This window comes from Mastigoproctus giganteus, chromosome 7 (genome assembly GCF_048544385.1).
Source record: "Mastigoproctus giganteus isolate SK-2022 chromosome 7, ASM4854438v1, whole genome shotgun sequence".
Classification (NCBI taxonomy): Eukaryota; Metazoa; Arthropoda; class Arachnida; order Uropygi; family Thelyphonidae; genus Mastigoproctus; species Mastigoproctus giganteus.
The window spans coordinates 162,510,483-162,528,181 of NC_143581.1; the positions used below are offsets into that span (position 1 = coordinate 162,510,483).

Consider the following 17,699-nt stretch of genomic DNA (forward strand, 5'->3'; position numbering starts at 1 on the left):
TTTGGAATCTCACCAATTTGAGATTCCCGCAAGCAGCAAAGTGCATCGCGGGATTACAAAATTCTTCTTAAATACAGTATGCATTCCCTTTCACTTAACTTGCCAACTGAAGACGTTTTAACGAAAGTCCACCGTTATGACTATTGGCTTATTCACTATTTAGAATTTCAACTCTAATCAACTTCACGACAACCAAGGACGGAGTTAGTGCACTTCTACTTCCTTGCGCATATTTTAATCCCGTTTTCATCGTAATTACCACTTATTCATCCCCTCAATTTTTTAATAAACCAATTACTTTAAAGTTAGCCAATCTCTTATTATTCAAACCATAACAATTGCAGATTGATCAAAGATGAGTACTGGAAATTCAAGCTTTTGCTATTTTTGAATTTAGTCCAATAAAACAGTACTTTAAGACATACTATAACTTCTAAATTTCAAAAATATATATAATAAACAGCGGGCCCTGTATTTTGAAAACAACCGCAAGCAGGATTACACACTCTCACAGGCTGGAGGTTGTCCACCCCTTCTTTATAAAATTGTAACATTGACTGCAATAGCAACCAATGTTACAATGCCATAACATTGGTTGCTAACCACCCAACGTTATCATGCCATTACAAGCTGGGCCACCAGAAAAGACAATCTTATATTTGTACTGGCATTCAAAGATTTCCTTAAGGAATAGCAAGAAAATAATTATAATCATGTTCTACTTATATCTAATTTTACTTATTTTCCTGGCAAAAGAAGCCAAGTTTCAGTTGTTGGTGATACATGAAGTAGGTAGATTCTAATCCTGAATACTGTGTCACTCGTGAGTCTTACAACTGTGAACATGTCACAGCACAGCCAAGAGTGATGGATATACAATTTATTTACTAATTAGAACCTCCAAATTCTAGCCTTTGTAGTTCAGTGCGGGTAAGTTAGGTATGAGAAGCATTCAAAAAGTTATCTATCTTGGTAATAAAGAAAAAAACATGGCCTAATTTTTTTTTTCTTCTCAATATATATCCTCTTCAATACATGTCCATTTTGCAGGCAAAGAGGGCACAGTGAAAAAAAAGAAGTCTTGTTCTGGCCTCTGAAAAAGCCATTTCACATCTTCCTTGAGAATGTCATCACTTAAATTGATGCCCATGCAGGTGTTTCTTCTGATTTTCAAAAGAGGAAATAATCACTAAGTGCCAGATCTGTACTGTAGAATGGGTGGTTTAGCCCCTGGAATCCACAGTCTCTCAGCAGGAGTGGTAATTGCTTCATGAGACTTGTGCACAGGAGCCTTTTCAAAAATTTAAGAAGGACCTTTAAGGCCTCTCTTGAATATTTGAGGGCAGCAGCAGCAGCAGCATAAGCTTCTCCGCCAGTGATTATTTTCTTATGTGACATAGTCCATAACTTGCTGCCATGGCCATTATTTTCCTTTCCTTTATTTTTTTTTGCCCATGGTACATTCAATAAAGATGTAATTGTTTAGTCTCTCCAAAGAAGTGCAATTTAAAAAAAAAAAAAAAACCACCCATGTGTCTGTAGCAGCTAGATTTAACACTTTATAAAACATTTGTAATTGATACCTAGAACTTACTTTAGCAGAATATTTATTTACCATATAATCAACCACATGTCACATTTGTTGAATTATGAAACTTTACAATTGGATTCTTAATTTTTTTTTTTCTGTCTTCAGATTACTAATTTGAATTCTTAGTAATTCACGAACATTATGTTTCATAATGTTTGTGAAACATTATGAAACAATGTTTCTTAGTAATTTAAGAAATATTATGTTTCATAATTTTAGTAGAATAATGATCACTCTTTTTTTTGCTTTAATACAGGTGGTCCCCAGTATCTGAGTGCTCATTATCCTAGTCCCCGTAGTTATGCGGTTGCAAATAATACATAAAAAATATAATAGTATCTATGTACTTTGTTTCGACTTATATTGACGCACTCCCATTACACACTTGACTATTCCTATGCCACTTTTCCTGCGAGTTACATTATATGATATGACTCCCTCTATCTACAGTCAGTTTCTCGTTTAGTGTTGCTTGTAATAGATGCATCTGATATTTTTGATAATTTTTATGTTAAGTGAATTCTTAGTTTTCTTATTTTTATTAACCATGCATTCAAAGTGAAATGCTGATGATAAAACATCATGAAAAACAAAAGACAATGCAAAAATTATGGTTTAGATGTTAAATTAGAAGTTATATGTTGTAAAAGAAGTGGAGAATAAGTAATATTGTAAAACTGAAAAATAGCATAACTTCAATAAACTTTACTTAACCTTACATTGTTCAACATATTATAAAAAAAAAAAGTCTAATAAAATAATTGTCATATTTTTCAGTTCCTTCAATCCATTTTTAACTATGTACAAGTACATAATTAAAACCAGAGCTACACGGCTCAATAAGTTATACGTTATATAACAATTTATAGTAGAGTAAGAGAAATTTACCTCCATATTGTTCATAGAACACTTCGCTACAATATTCTCCAAAATTTAAAAGGATATAAAACTACATTAAATGAATTCTCACACCCACCAAAACACTGATGATATGACATATCCCAGAATCGATGGCCAAGGCATCATCGTTTCCAATGCATTTGTTTTATATCCTTTAAATTTTTGAGAGTGTTGTAGCAAAGTGTTATATTGAGGTAAATTTCTCTTATTCTACTATATAAAAGTACATAATATAGATTACAAAAATTTGGTCCCCGTTTTAAGTGGAATTCTCTAAAACCCATTATCCTTGGATAACGAGGAACCCCCGGCATCGTTTGATTATATCTCATATTGTGGCTACCTTCACGAGATACCAGGTATTGCACTACTTCGAATAAATAACGCTTCTCTAGTAGAGGAGACTACTGTTATTTATTCAGTAGGCACCACTGCCCAGATGCATTTCGGAGCTTGTTGGCTCACTCATCAGTGGGCGGGCAGGTACCCTGATGATGCAGACATGCCATCACACAATATAAACATCACAACATTCTACTATATAAAAGTACATAATATAGATTACAAAGATTTGGTCCCCATTTTAAGTTGTTGTTGTTATTTGGTTTTTAGGAGCATTAGCAACTAAGGCCATATTGCTCCGGGAATATGCGGTGGTCATTCCCTGACCTTTCCGCATCCTCCGCATTTGGTGGTCATGGGCTCAAACCCCGGTCTAATCAAGAAGCGTGTGCTACGCACTGCTGCTCCTACCCACAGAGGCACCACTCTTAGAATAGTAAAAAGGAATGGAACAGTTTCACAATTTTGCATGAATCCGTATCTTTTACTTTTCTTGGACTCACCTTACCTTAGATTTTTCTAAAATTATTGTCCTACAGTTTCCGTTATTAAATATTTTTAATGAATATAATCACCACTCTTATCTTGAAAAGTAATTTTCTAATATATATTTCCTTGCTTGTTTTTTTGTTTTTATGATTTGTTATATATGAGTAAGGCATGAAATACTTGATGGCATCATATCCATACAAAAGAGAGTTGTTTGTATAAGTTTTATTGTATTTCAAATTATGACAGTTGCTCCAAAACTAATTCCTCTAAACTTTTTTTCAAATACCAGTGCATGTATATAAATTTAAATTATGTTATATACTTCAAGTGTTTAAGTACTTGCATTTATTTTTACATATATTCAATTTTCTCCAACACTGAACCAGAGACTGCATTCCTAGGTTTGAAAAGTCACTTGTTGATGGTAAATATACAGCATTGTCATTGACAAAATGTTCCTCACAAAGGCCATCCTCCAAATGGTAATACAGGTGAAAATCTGAGGGTATAAGGTCAGGATGTAAGGCCCAGAATGGTCTTTGTTAGGATTCTAGTACGGGGTCTTGCATTTCTGTGCTGAAGTAGAAATTTTCGTTTCTTTTCTGTCTCACTTTTACAGTGTGTCTCCACACAGTAAGACAAACTGATTGTGTCCCTCCATTCCAGAAACTTCACAAGGATAACCACACCTTGTCCCAGAAAAGAATGTTATGATTTTTCCAGATAGCCGAGTTTCAATTTTTTTTTATTTTTTATTGATGAAACCTTTTGTCACCATTCCACAGACTGCCATTTTGACTCTGGTTCATAGTGGTGTATCCAGGTCTCATTTTTCGGTGCCAGTGCTGTCAAGAAAATTGTTGCCCATGATCTCATGCCACTCCAAGAGATCGGCACAAGACTGCACTCTCCACTCCATTTTGTCTGGCATTAATGTTCATGGACTCACCTGGCACACAACTTCCTGTAGCCTAGATAATCTAGAATATTTTTTTCAATGCATTAAAGCCACTACCACACTGCAAGGACAGCCGGACATTGACATGTCCTTCAAACCACTACCACCAACTTTGCAATGCCTAACCCAACCTCAAGCTGTGCTTATATCAATTACAGGTACTTATAATAATTCTTCAAACATCACTGAATTTCAACCAGTGCAATGTCTCCTGAATGCAGGAACTCAATAACACACCACTGCTTCATAAAACCATCATCAGTATCACTATCCATTTTCATAGACTACTTATAGCTGTTGTTGTTGTTGTTTGTTATTTAGGAGCATTAGCAACTAAGGCCATATTGCTCCGGGATATGCGGTGGTCATTCCCTGACCTTTCCGCATCCTCCGTATTTGGTGGTGACGGGCTCGAACCCCGGTCTAATCAAGAAGCGTGTGCTACGCACTGCTGCTCCTTCCCACCTGGCTACGGAGGCGCCTACTACTTATAGCTGCATCACCTGGCATGCAGTGCTGAAACTTGTAAGATATTGGTAGTAACATTTAAATTTTCATCTGCTATCATTACATTTTGTATGCAATATCACACAAGCAGAAAAAATATTTGGAGGCAGTTTCATAATGGCTGTAATTAAAAAAAAAAAAAAATTGCATTTTATATCACGTTGATGTGGATAAGAGAATTATTGCATATTTGTTTAGTTACCCTACTAAAAAATACACACAGAATAAAACATAATGTAGAGAGACTAATAAATGAAAAGCAGATATCCATCTGGAAAAATATAATATGAAAGACAACTAGATAAATTCTTTGAAATAATTTTCTTTATGGCAATTTTTTTTTTATTAAAAATAAGTGGATTACCTCTCAAACTGTCCTAACCTGTCATAACAGTATGATCGATTGCCAAAAAACCTAAAAATAAAATTAATAGTGGAATTAATATTATACATAATAAACAAAAAAGCTATATGAACAGCACATATAAATTGAACATCTTTATTTTTGAACAATATGTTAAACTGTTATTTAAGTTGGTCTTTCACAAATATATAATATTTACTTGGATAAATTGCATATTTTTTCATAACATGAATCACATCAGTAACATTCAATAATGCACAATGATTTGCACAAATTGTTTATAAGAAGCTTTCTCAAATGCTAATGGAGTTTTGGTATATATTTTATTTTTGGAAATTCATAAACAAAGTGAACTTAATTTGAAACTAATATTGATTTTCGATGCTGTTTCAGACAATGGAATGTACCAGGTATTATCAAAAATGTTTAAATTGCATAAGGGGTTTATGGCAACACAACGGTAGATGCCAAGTTTGTTTCCTTGTGTTTTTAATATAAATGCAATATCCTCCAAGTGACAGCTGGAAAAATATCCATTTTATACACTGACAGTTAAACTTTTTCCATGTATGCAGTTTTTATTTATTGTTTTATTTTTAAAAACTGGAAGAAGACACAGATAGACATTTGCTCTCTCAAAATAGTGAATCCTCAAAAAATACATTATCCTGAGTTATAAAGACTATATAACCAGTCTCATACCAGTGCACTGTTAGATAGCACTGAACTAATTCATTGTGAGTTAGTATGGTATAATGTATAGTGCTATTTGTAATGCAGCTCTGGGGGTTTCACCCAACTCTGTGATGAATACAACCACTGTAAAGTTTAACTCTGTGATGAATATAAACACTGTAAAGGCCAGACAGTGTAGCTTAGTGTATGTTCGTGTAGTGTCAGTCTGTTGGTCATCCAGTCTGTTAGCCTAGGGGCTTATGGGGAACACAAAAGCCCCTAGTTTACAGCCCATTGCTACGAGGAGGTGGGCCAGGTCAGTAGGGAATGAAAGCTTTGGTGTGGCAAATCCCGGGGTGGCCAAAGCGTCCAGGGAGAGCCCAGAAAAAAAAAAAAAAAATTTCCCCACCCTTCTTCCACCCAGGCAAGGGGAGAAGAGGACTCAACTGCCCCTGGTGGTGGGAATAAAAGAACATAGGGAAAGGGAGCCCTATATGTTAAGCACGTGTAGGCAGGTCCCATACTGGTCTGTGTCGGTATCCCACACCATGCCAGCTAAGAAAAAACAGCATGGTTTTATCATGGGGTCTCTAGGGCTCCCATGGCCATCAGTCTGTCCGGTGAAGAGGCTGAAATAGGACATGCAATTAACAACATCATGGTTTCCCCTCTACATTTTCCATTTTATGCTTTTCTTACATTTTTATATTTTGCAATTTTTTCTTACAATTATATAGACAACACTTTTATATTTTTACCTAATTACAAATTTTTATACTTTTTTTTTTTTTTTTTGCTCATTCATCCATCGACTCTTTCATGTGGGGGTGTCAGTCAATATAATAATAATATAATATATATTTAAAATTAACTAACAACAATATTTAATTTAATATAAAAGGATAACTTACTGTAGATAAATAGTCAACAGAATAAAACTCACTCATTTCTGTAACATTTATATAATAAAACTTCCTTTTGTACCATGATTTGTCACTTCTGTTCACTCATTTAGTTCTTTTGCTCAGTAACATACAAACAACCTCTCATACAATCTTTTTCACTCTTGCGCTTCAACATTCATTCAATTCTTTTATTCATCTACACATCCATTTGTTCACTTACTCAATGCAAGTTTCAGTTATTTACATTCAACACAACATTCTGTCATTCACATTCACCACAACGTTCACTCATTCACATAATCTCACACACACCTCCACTCACTTCATTCACTCTCACATTTAAGTTTTCAAATTTACTCAATCACACAAACTATTCACTCACACCTGGTCACCACTTCTTTCACCCTCACAGCCACATATTCACTCATTTTGTTACATTTATACTTTCTCATTCACCCTAGCACACCACAGTGACTCTCAGCTTACTAATATTTTTTCAGCTGAGGAGAGCTACAGGCACCATTCAGCCTCTTGATGATTATAATAGTTATGTAGTCTGTTTAGTTATGTTATCTGGCCTAGTCAGTGTGAAGACGTGCTATGACTGGGGCAGTACCAGCCTGCCCTAGTTCTCATTCAGGTTATTTTCCTTCTCCCAGAGTCCCCCAACCATAGGCAGGGAGACCACAAAGGCAGGAGATAAATTTTGGTTGTCCAATCCAGTATCAACATCAACATCTTAGCTGTGTGGATCTACTTGTAAATTTTTTTGATAGCCACAGCCAGTGACTGCACAATGACTACAGACTGGGTATTTTTGCTGGCACTGCCTGGCTATGTGACCAAATCTGTGGCAGTGATTGAACTTTGTAATATCATAATATTCCCTGAATCTATTGCTGGTCCAGTCAGCATAGATTCTCTGCTGAATTTTTAAGATTGTCCATAACTTTGGTGAAAGTTCCATGTTTAATGACAAACTCATTTTCCATTTCATCTAAGGTTAGATGTTCACTTCACTAAAATTGTTATAGTAAAAATCCATCATGATGTCTCTCATAGGGGTGGTCTTAGGCATATCAAAAATAATTATATTAGGATTTCTACCCTTTGGCTTTTCAGCATGTAGCCCCAATTTTTTCACTCCAGGGTGATTCTGTATTGTTTCCATATCTTTTTTGGAAGTTGCCTCAATTAAAACTCTATTCTTTCTGAGGATATTAACTTTAACTTCCTTCAGGTGTGGTTTCAATTTTGTAAGAATTGTTTCTTTGACTTCCTCACTGCTTTTGAGTGAGGATTCTTCTGCTGCCTTTAAAATTATAACATTCACATCCTTTTTGGGGGGTTCAGAATTCTTGGTCATTGTTCTTGCCTCCTTCAGTTGTGTCTGTTCCTTGTTTGTTGAAGTTCTGACAGCCTGTGAGTTTTGCACAAATACAACATTGTGCTTTTGTGCAATTGGAGTTTAAGCATGTGTCTGTAGACCAGCATTTCCCAAACTGGGTACCACGGAACACTAGTGTTCTGTGAGATATGAACAGGTGTTCCGTAAAAAATCTTAATTAATAATTAAAAAATAAATAAATAAAAATAAACACTACTTTTAATTAATAACAGCTTTGGAGACTTATGAAATGCTTAAAACAAATATTTGGTGATGGTGCTATGGGTAGAACACAAACTTTTCAATGGTATTCATGTTTCCAAAGAGGCCAAATTTTAGTTGAGGATTTTGAAAAAATTATGTATCATAATTTTTTCGGTTATTAATATACTGGCATAGACTAATAATCAAAGAGACCACGGAATACTTTATTTTGGGTGGGGGGTGCATAGAGAAGTATGTGTAGAGGTAATGACATCTACAAAAAAAGTAGCATTGTAGTGTCTAATATGCCATTCGTATGCGATTTAGCCTGGAGTACATGGGTTAAACTCCAGGAGAGGGAGAAGTGAACCGATATCATAACTAAACTCGCTTCCTTGCATAAATTTTTTTTGATAATTTTCAGTATTTCAAAATATTATTAAAATAAATGATCATGGATTTATGGTTGAAAAAAAGGAACTTTAAAACAAGAAGCAAGAACTTCTGGTATTTGTGGTCAACCATAAACTAACACAATATTATCACACTTCAAGTGAGGATGAACAATCGCAGCCCTTTGTTCCACAGAAATCCAAAGTGAAAAAACAGGAACCAACTAACAAAAGACCAAAACGAAAGTATTATGACAGTCACTTGAATTTCGGCCTTACATGTGTTGAAAATAACGATGCTCCTGATGCACATGCGTTGTATGTAATAAAATATTAGGAAACAGTTTGGCTCCTGCTAAACTTGTGTTTTGTAAGTGTTCCATAAATATATTGTGAGATGAAAAGTGCTCCTTGACTAAAAAAGGTTTGGGAAACGCTGCTGTAGACTGTGTTTTGATTTTTGTGGCCAAGTAAGATGGCCATGTTAAGGAACAGCGAATTTGCATAAAATTGGGAAAAACAGCTTTGGAGACTTATGAAATGCTTAAAACAAATATTTGGTGATGGTGCTATGGGTAGAACACAAACTTTTCAATGGTATTCATGTTTCCAAAGAGGCCAAATTTTAGTTGAGGATTTTGAACACTGAGATCAACTTGTCATCCATTGTCAAGTTGGACTGATGAAGATGTTGAAAAAGTGAAGCTAGATTGGTGTACAATTAATGGTATTTATAACATTCTAGGCCTATTATATAGTATATGCCAATGCACTTTAACCAAAAATTTAAACATGAGGCAGATTTATGCAAAATTTGTGCTCCATTTACTGAGTGACAAACAGAAAAGAGAACCATCTTTCTCTGTGCCGGAGACTGCAAGTACAGGACAGAAACTTCCTTTCCAAGGTCATAAGAGTGGATGAAAGCTGAGTTTATGGTTATGACCCAGAAACAAGGTAGCAGCCCTTTCAGTGGAAAAAATCCATCATCTCTATATCCAAAAAGGCAAGGGAGGTCAGAAACATTAAGAGCATGCTGATTGTTTCCTTCGATAATGAGGGAATCATTCATAAGGCGTTCCTTCCATCAGGCCAAACTGTAAATCACCAATTTCATAAGGGGTTTATGGTTCTACATCAGGATTCTAAGGCATTTGAGGAGGTGAAAATGTGTACTCAGAATTGGTTTCTGCATTGTGATAATGCACCAGTCCACATGGCTTTATCAGTTCAGCAGTTTGTAACAAAGAACAAAATGGTGACAGTCCCACACCCTCTCTATTCTTCTAACCTGGAACCCCCCCACGACTCCTTCCTGTTCCCAAAAATGAAAATCTAATTAAACATATGAAGATTCAAAGACACCATAGAGATTAAATAAACTAAGTGTAGAAAGAGGTGTGTAAGATTAATCAAAAAGATCATACAAGTGAATTTTTTTAAGTAACTGTAGAATTCAATAAGTTAGATCTGGTTCCTATGAGGTGATGTAATGCTATTAGCTAAGCTATATTTCACAAAGATATATACTTTGTCTCAGTTTGCTAGTGCAGGCATTCTATGGGGATAAGTTTCATGGTTAACAAACAGTTCCAAATATATACATGGTGGAAAATCTTTGCCCACGAGAAGAAAAAGATTTCTCATATGCATGGTGAATCCATGTTCTGACATGGACAACTTCTTCATGTCTACTTTTTGATAAACTGGATTTCCATGGTTGTGGCTCATGCTTAAGCTGTAAGCATTTATTGTTAGTTTGAAATTACCATAGGGGCTTGTATTGATTGTTTGATGATTGGTTTATATGGATGATTTTTTTTTATATGCTGCGGAACATAATGTGGAACATTATGTTCCGCAGCATAAATTTTATATAATGTGGAACGTACATTATGAATGCATACTGATGATTGGATGTTTGGCATCTTTATACATTTTCATTTATGGGGCAATCAATGTGCTTAGTGAACCTCTATAAATTATGACCTATGGATCAGGAAAAAATGTTAATGTCATCTAGGGCTAATTTAATTGCATAAAATTATGCAGTGTTGCAGAATTGTATGCAATTAAATTAAATTCTATAGTGTTGCAGAACTATATGAAATTCACCATTACAGGGCTGATTCTGTTGGGATTATGCTAACATGGTGAAAGTAGAAAAATTGCTGCTGAATCTCCATCTGAATCTGTTTTAGTTCAATCAATATTTTTGATATTTATATTTGCTACAGATTACTTTCCCAATTTACAAAAATGGTTATCACAATATGGTGAATATATTAAGGGGGCAGTCAATAAGTATCTTTCCTCACCTAGAAATATTTGAATTAAAGATTTGAATTAAGGATTTGAGTGAAGGGTAACAAGGTTAGTTATAAAAAGAAAAGCATACCTTTTAAGTTTTGTGAGTTGCCAAGTCACAAAACCAGTGTCTATGTGGGGGCTTGACTGAGGTTATTAGTTACTTAACACTTATTAGTGATCCAGTTGTGGCAGCTGCAACATCATAAAACTCCACTTCCCATCTGATGTGGAGAAGAGGCAGTGTGGGTCAGTGTTTCATAAATTTCATAATTTGCTAATTATGAAATTTATGTTCCTGCTGTGTTGATGTAATTATTATACTGCTAACCATTTATACTCCATATACACAATGTGTAAAACTAGACTAATATCTATATTTAATTGTTAGGAGAAGTTTTCAGGCAGCAGTTCCCCCACCCCCATTTCAGAAATCCTACAGTATCTTATATGCTGTGTTAGAACCAAAGTTTTTAGACAGGGTGCCAACATCTTGTAACAGCCTTTCTGATGAAGACATTAAGAAAATGTTAGAACTCTAAATCAGAATTTGAATGGGCTAAAGATGTTTTTTGGTGTTAACATGGGACTAAATGAAAAAACTAATATAAAGGAATACTTGTCTAAAGAATGGATAAACAGAATTCCATTTTTCAGGAATTTAATTAGCATGAAGATATTTCAGCAAATATTTTACATGTTTCATCTTTTCTCACCAACAAAAAAAGTAACAAAATGAATTAAAAATAGGAATCTAATAAGTAAAAAATATTTTTGGTAATCTGAATGAAACATTTTGTGAATAGTTTGTTCTGGGAAGGATTAATGCATTAGATCCATGGTTCTCAAATATTTATCAGCTAATTACAAAAATTTACTGATTTTATCATGTATTTATTTCTGAAACTTGAACATTTATTGTGTTTTGTAAAAACTAAATCAAAACCAAACTGTCTGGCCTATCGTAGTGCTGAAATGAAGTCACATGACTTCTCCATAAATAACTTGTCATATATATTTTTGTTTAGTTTAGTCCTTAGCAGTTTTTTCTATCCTAAGTATAAATTTTATTTGACAAAAGGATATCATATGCTGTTGTTTACAAAAATTTACTTTGTAAATAATGTACTGCACTTGACAAATGGTAGCTGTTTGTAATTAGTGTTCTACTGAAATACTCTTTTAATGCATCTCCAGCTGAGGGGAGAAAGTGGGTATTTACAGTAATTATTCAATGTTGAGTCCTGTTGTTTACAAAAATTACTAGGCAACTGAATATATAGAAGCAAATATACAACTAATTTTTAGCTAATTTCCCCTCTTAGAAATACCAATGTACAGTCAATACAAGTCCCGAAAATGCTTTGTGTTGTGTTTGTGCTGGAGCAACATGGTGGTTTCTCTGCATAACTATTTTTAATATTTTTATTTCACAACATCCAGTCATGTATAAATTTTTAGTTAGAGAAACAAAGAGAAAATTCGATTCACCAAGTCTGTCTATGAGCAAATCAGCTCCAGATAAAAAAAAAAAAAAAGAGAACATCATCAAAATGAATATTTGAAATATGGCTTCTATTATTGTGATGAGCAGAATAATCCCCCACTTGTTTAATATATAAACAGAAACTCAGCAATAACTGTATGAAACCCTCTATGTTGATGAGACATTTTGAAATAAATCATCGAGAACAGCAAGTCCATTGCTTTGAGAAAAAAAAAAGAAGTATTACATAAAAAAAAAAAAAAAAAAAAAAGACTTTGTTGGTAAAATCTATATTTGTGAGTTGCAAAAAAGAATTATTAAAAGCCTCACTGAAAGTGAACTATCACATTACTTATCAAGGAGAGGCCCACACTAAGGGTGAAAATTTGATGATGATGCCATGTGCTACTGACCTGTGCAAGACAATATTCAGACACAATGAATCAGCAAAAATAAAACAGGTGCCACTCTCTAATGACACTAAAAAAGAAGAATTTTACTTTGCTCAGCCAATCTTCACAATAAAGTAGACTTAAATTGTCGGCTTATTTTACCTTGCAGCTCAATGAAAGCACTGATGTCAGTAGCCTAGCCATGCTGTTAGTATTTTTTTGATATCTGTATAATCGTGAGCTATGCAAAGACATTCTTATCTGTGATAATTTGAAAACCGCTACAACAGGAGTTGATATTTCTGAAAAAAACTGACAGCTTTTTTTTTTTTGTGCTCATTAACTTGACTGTTAGAAGCATATTGATGTCTGTACTGACAGTGCCAAAGCTATGCAGTGTCCCATTTCAGGTGTTGTTACGAGAATCAAGTAGTCACTGTATACTCCACAGGGAAAATTTAATTGTGAAAAACATTCCTGCAAAACTGAAACATATTTTTAAAACACTAATAGAAATCATCAATTGCATGAAATCTAGTGGCCTAAATACAGGGCTTTTCTGGCAGATTTGGGATGAAATGGGCAGCAACTACGACTGCTTACTTTTTTACACACTTTTTTTTTACCGAAATGTGCAAAGCAAGTTTTGCACATTTCGGGTGAATTGAGGTAAAGTGCAAAATTACACTCTGAAATTGTGATGTTTCTTACTAACTGTAAAGCTGGAGCCACAAGAGAAAAACAACTTGAGATAAGCTGCAGAGATTCACTGACTTTATGTCTAGTGACTATAATCCACAAGGAGTTGCATACCTTGCCGATATACAGGTCGACCATCACTAATCCGGCAGCGTGGGGACCTGTGAGGTGCCGGATTAGTGAGTTTGCCGGATCACCGGTTTACCGGTAGTTATTTTAGCACATACATTTTACCCAACAGAAAAAAATTCCCCAGGGGCCAAAAATAATTAGGAAATAATTTGATTAGTAATTCTAAAATAAACACTGACTTTTAGTAATTCTAAAATAATGTCAGTGTTGTAGTTTTTTCGCTTAAAATATATATAAAAAAAAAAAAAAATTCTTTTTTTTTTTTTATGTTGCATATATGTGGCCACATATGTTGGTTACTTTATTTCATGAGAAGCCGTGTCGGCCACATATGTGTGATGCTATTACGGCATACATATGAAGGTTGTCTGCGAGCGCTGCAATAAAACTAATTGCGATAAAATAAACTCTCAAATGTCGCAATACGTTTGTCAGTATTGTTAGAGATTTTGTGAAAACAAGTTCGTTAGGGCACTGTATTATCTATCATATTGTGTTGTGTTTTTCCGAAAGTTTGTACAAGTGTGTTGTAAAAAAAAAAAAAAAAAAAAAATCTAAAAAGGAATGGCTAAAAGAAAATTGCTAAGATAAGAGGAACTGAAAGAAGTTGCTGGAATTTACAATTAAGCAGAGTTAAACTTCTCGCAGACACACTGCTGTCGGGTTTTTTTCAGAAGTTCAACTTTATCTGTTATGGACAATGTACGGTGTTTGCATTTTACACCACGAGAGGCAGTTCCTTTATGCACTGGAACCATGGCTGGGACTAAATGTGAGCAGGTTATAATAATAAATGCAGAAAAACAAGTGGGAATGGCTTGCCAGTGTTTATGAGTTTGCGCCAACAGCTGATGCTATAATCAACACCACCAAAACAGTAGCAGCAGGTCGGGTGAACCCGGGAAACTTGAAATTACGTTCGCGGAAATTATGTCCGAATTAGCGGTGGCCGACCTGTATTTGAAAAACTGATTGCACTGAATCTATCAACATAAAAAAACAATACTTTTCAGGACTAATGATAAAATCTCTGCATTCAAAGAAAAATAATTCTTTGGAGAAAGAGAGCTGAACATGACATGATACCTTCGACACTTTTACTACATCTTGTTGAAAAAAATATCTCAGCAGAGTCAGACTTAAAGAAAGCAATAATTGACCACCTGTAATTTTCGATGTCAATACAGACATTGAAAATTACAAGTGGATCATCATCATTAGCCATTTTCAATCCACTGCAGGATGAAGGCCTCTCCAGCAACTTTCCAGTTCCTTCTGTTTTGAGCACTGGCCATCCATTTACTACCCAAAAACTCATGAATTTCATCTATCCATCTCTGCCTTTGTCTTCCAGGTTTTCTTCTAGCTCCTCTTGGGTACCATATTGTTATTTTCTTAGTCCATCTGTCATCATGTCTTCGAGCTATGTGTCCTGCCCAAGACCATTTTAGTTCTTTAGTTTGGATAAGAATGTCCTTTACTTGAGTTTGCTGCCTAATCCATGTGTTTCTCTTCTTATCTAACAGTCTGATTCCCAGTATAATTCGTTCCATTCTTCGCTGTGTAGTTCTCAGCTTCTCTTCCATTCTTTTGGTGAGTGCCCAAGTTTCACTTCCATAAGTCATGGTGGGGAGTATACATTGATTCTTTATTTTACGTTTCAGACAAACTGGGATATTGCTCTTCAGTATGTGACTATTTCCTGAATGCTATCCATCGAAAATTTATTCTTCTCTTGACTTCCAGCCATTTATCATTATTACAGCTAATAACTTGTCCCAGATAAGTATATGACTCCACCTTTTCAATTACTGCTCCTTCAATCATTATTTCCTTTCCGTGGCATACTTGTTCATCATTACTTTTGTTTTAGCCATATTCATCTTTAGTCCAAAATCCTTACTAACTGTGCATAACTGATTAAGATTTTCTTCTAATTCTTTGGGATCGTGGCTTATAACCACAATGTCATCTGCAAAGCGTAAATGGTTTAGGTACTCTCCGTTCACATTGACTCCTTTCTGCGACCAGTCTAATCTTCTGAAAGCTTCCTCAAGGGCAGCAGTAAACAGCTTCGGAGATATTGTGTCTCCTTGTCGAACTCCTTTCTCAATTTAAAATTTCCTACTGTCTTTGTCTAGTCTAATAAAGGAGGTAGCACTCTCATATATTTTCTTCAAAATCATAATATATGGGGTATCTATGCCTTGTCTTTCCAGTGCCTGAAACATTGCCTTATGCTGTATGGAGTCAAATGCCTTTTCATAATCCACAAATGCCAGGCATAATGGTGTTTTATATTCCTTTGCTTTCTCTATTAGCTGTGATATTATGTGAAGGTGATCCATAGTTGAGAATCCTGTCCTAAAGCCAGCTTGCTCTTTTGGTTGATTCTCATCAAGTATTCTTTCTAATCTGTTAGTAATGACCCTTGTGAACAACTTGTAGATGTGGGATAACAAGCTAATTGGTCTATAATTTCCAATTTCTGATTTATCTCCTTTCTTATGCAGCAAAACTATGATTGCATTATTCCACTGCTTAGGCATCACACCTTTTCTAATGCACTTTGTGAAGAGCCTTGCCAGTTTTTGTGTTATGTCTCTTCCTCCCAATTTTAACAACTCTACAGTAACTTCATCTTCCCCTGGGGCTTTCCGATTCTTCATTTTCTTCAATGCATGTTCTACCTCATCAGGAAGAATATCGGTTATGTCGTATGTGTTGCTACTTTGCAATCCATCTTCCCCACTGCTGGTATCATTCCCTTGATCCTTGTATAATTCTCTATAGTAGTCTTCTGCTATTTGAATTATGCGTTCTCTGCTGTTTATAAGTAGACCATCGCTGTTCTTCAGTTTCAGTATCATTTGTCTTTCTGTATTACTGCTCATGGCTGCTGATTTAAATCCTTTGTTTTCCCTTAATGCTTGTTCTACTTTTCTTGTGTTAAATCTTCTTTTGTCCTCTCTGAGTCTCTTTCTAATGGCTTTGCATAACTCAATATACTCAATTTTCTCCCTGTCAGTGTTTTTCTTGCTCTTCATTTGTCGTCTGCGGTTCATCATGACAAGTGTTTCTTGACTAATTTTTTCTTCTTTGGATTTCTTTTTCCCTATAGGTTTCTTGGGCTTTATCACTTTCAGAAAGTTGTAATATTCCTCGTCGATATCTTGGTCCGGAGCAGTCTGCAGAAGCTCAAACTTGTTCTTAAGTTCCAAGTACATACTGCTTTTTCTCCTCCTCTGTTATCTCAAAGACCTTTGTATTATTTTCTCGAGTCAGTTTTTTCCTTTCCTTTCCTACATCTATATCAAGTGTACATCTTACCATTCTGTGATCACTTCCAACATTTACCTTATTCAGGATGGTAACATCATTCACAATATATCTTCTGTTAGTGAGGATGAAGTTGATTTCATTAGTTGTTAATCCATTTGGACTCTTCCATGTCCACTTTCTGTTCACCCTTTTCTTGAAAAAAGTGTTCATTACTGACAGTCCTTGAGATTCTGCAAATTCCAGAAGTCTTTCACCTCTTTTATTTCTTTCACCAATTCCAAAATTTCCTATAGTTCCTCTTTCTGCGCTGTTTTGCCATTTTCCAACCTTAGCATTGAAGTCCCCCATAATAATAGTGTAGTGGGTTTTCTGCTCATCTAGAAGACTCAATTTCGGTGTACATTTCTTCAACCTCTTCATCATCATGGCTTGATGTTGGTGCATAAATCATTATAATCTTTAGCTTGTACCTCTTAGAAATCTTGAGTATTAGTCTTGACACCCTTGGTGATGTACTTTTGAATTCCAAAATGTTGTTTTTAAAATCTTTATGGACCAGAAACCCAACTCCACCTTCACTCCTTTCACTGTTTCCATTGGTGTACAGCAGATTTCCACTTGATAAACTTATAAGTGATTCATTTCTTCTTCTTGTTTCAGCCAAACCGATGATATTCCAATTCA

General features: G+C 35.0%; 1 protein-coding gene across 1 annotated transcript in view; it reads right to left on the reverse strand.

The window, feature by feature from the left end:
• The window catches only part of LOC150083300 (uncharacterized), a 300,614-nt gene that overhangs the window by 121,062 nt on the left and 161,853 nt on the right, over positions 1–17,699 (reverse strand). Inside the window, exon 10 of the mRNA XM_090378469.1 lies at positions 5,155–5,205. Coding sequence (XP_090234595.1) covers positions 5,155–5,205 — 51 coding nt within the window. The remainder of the gene's footprint in view (positions 1–5,154; positions 5,206–17,699) is intronic.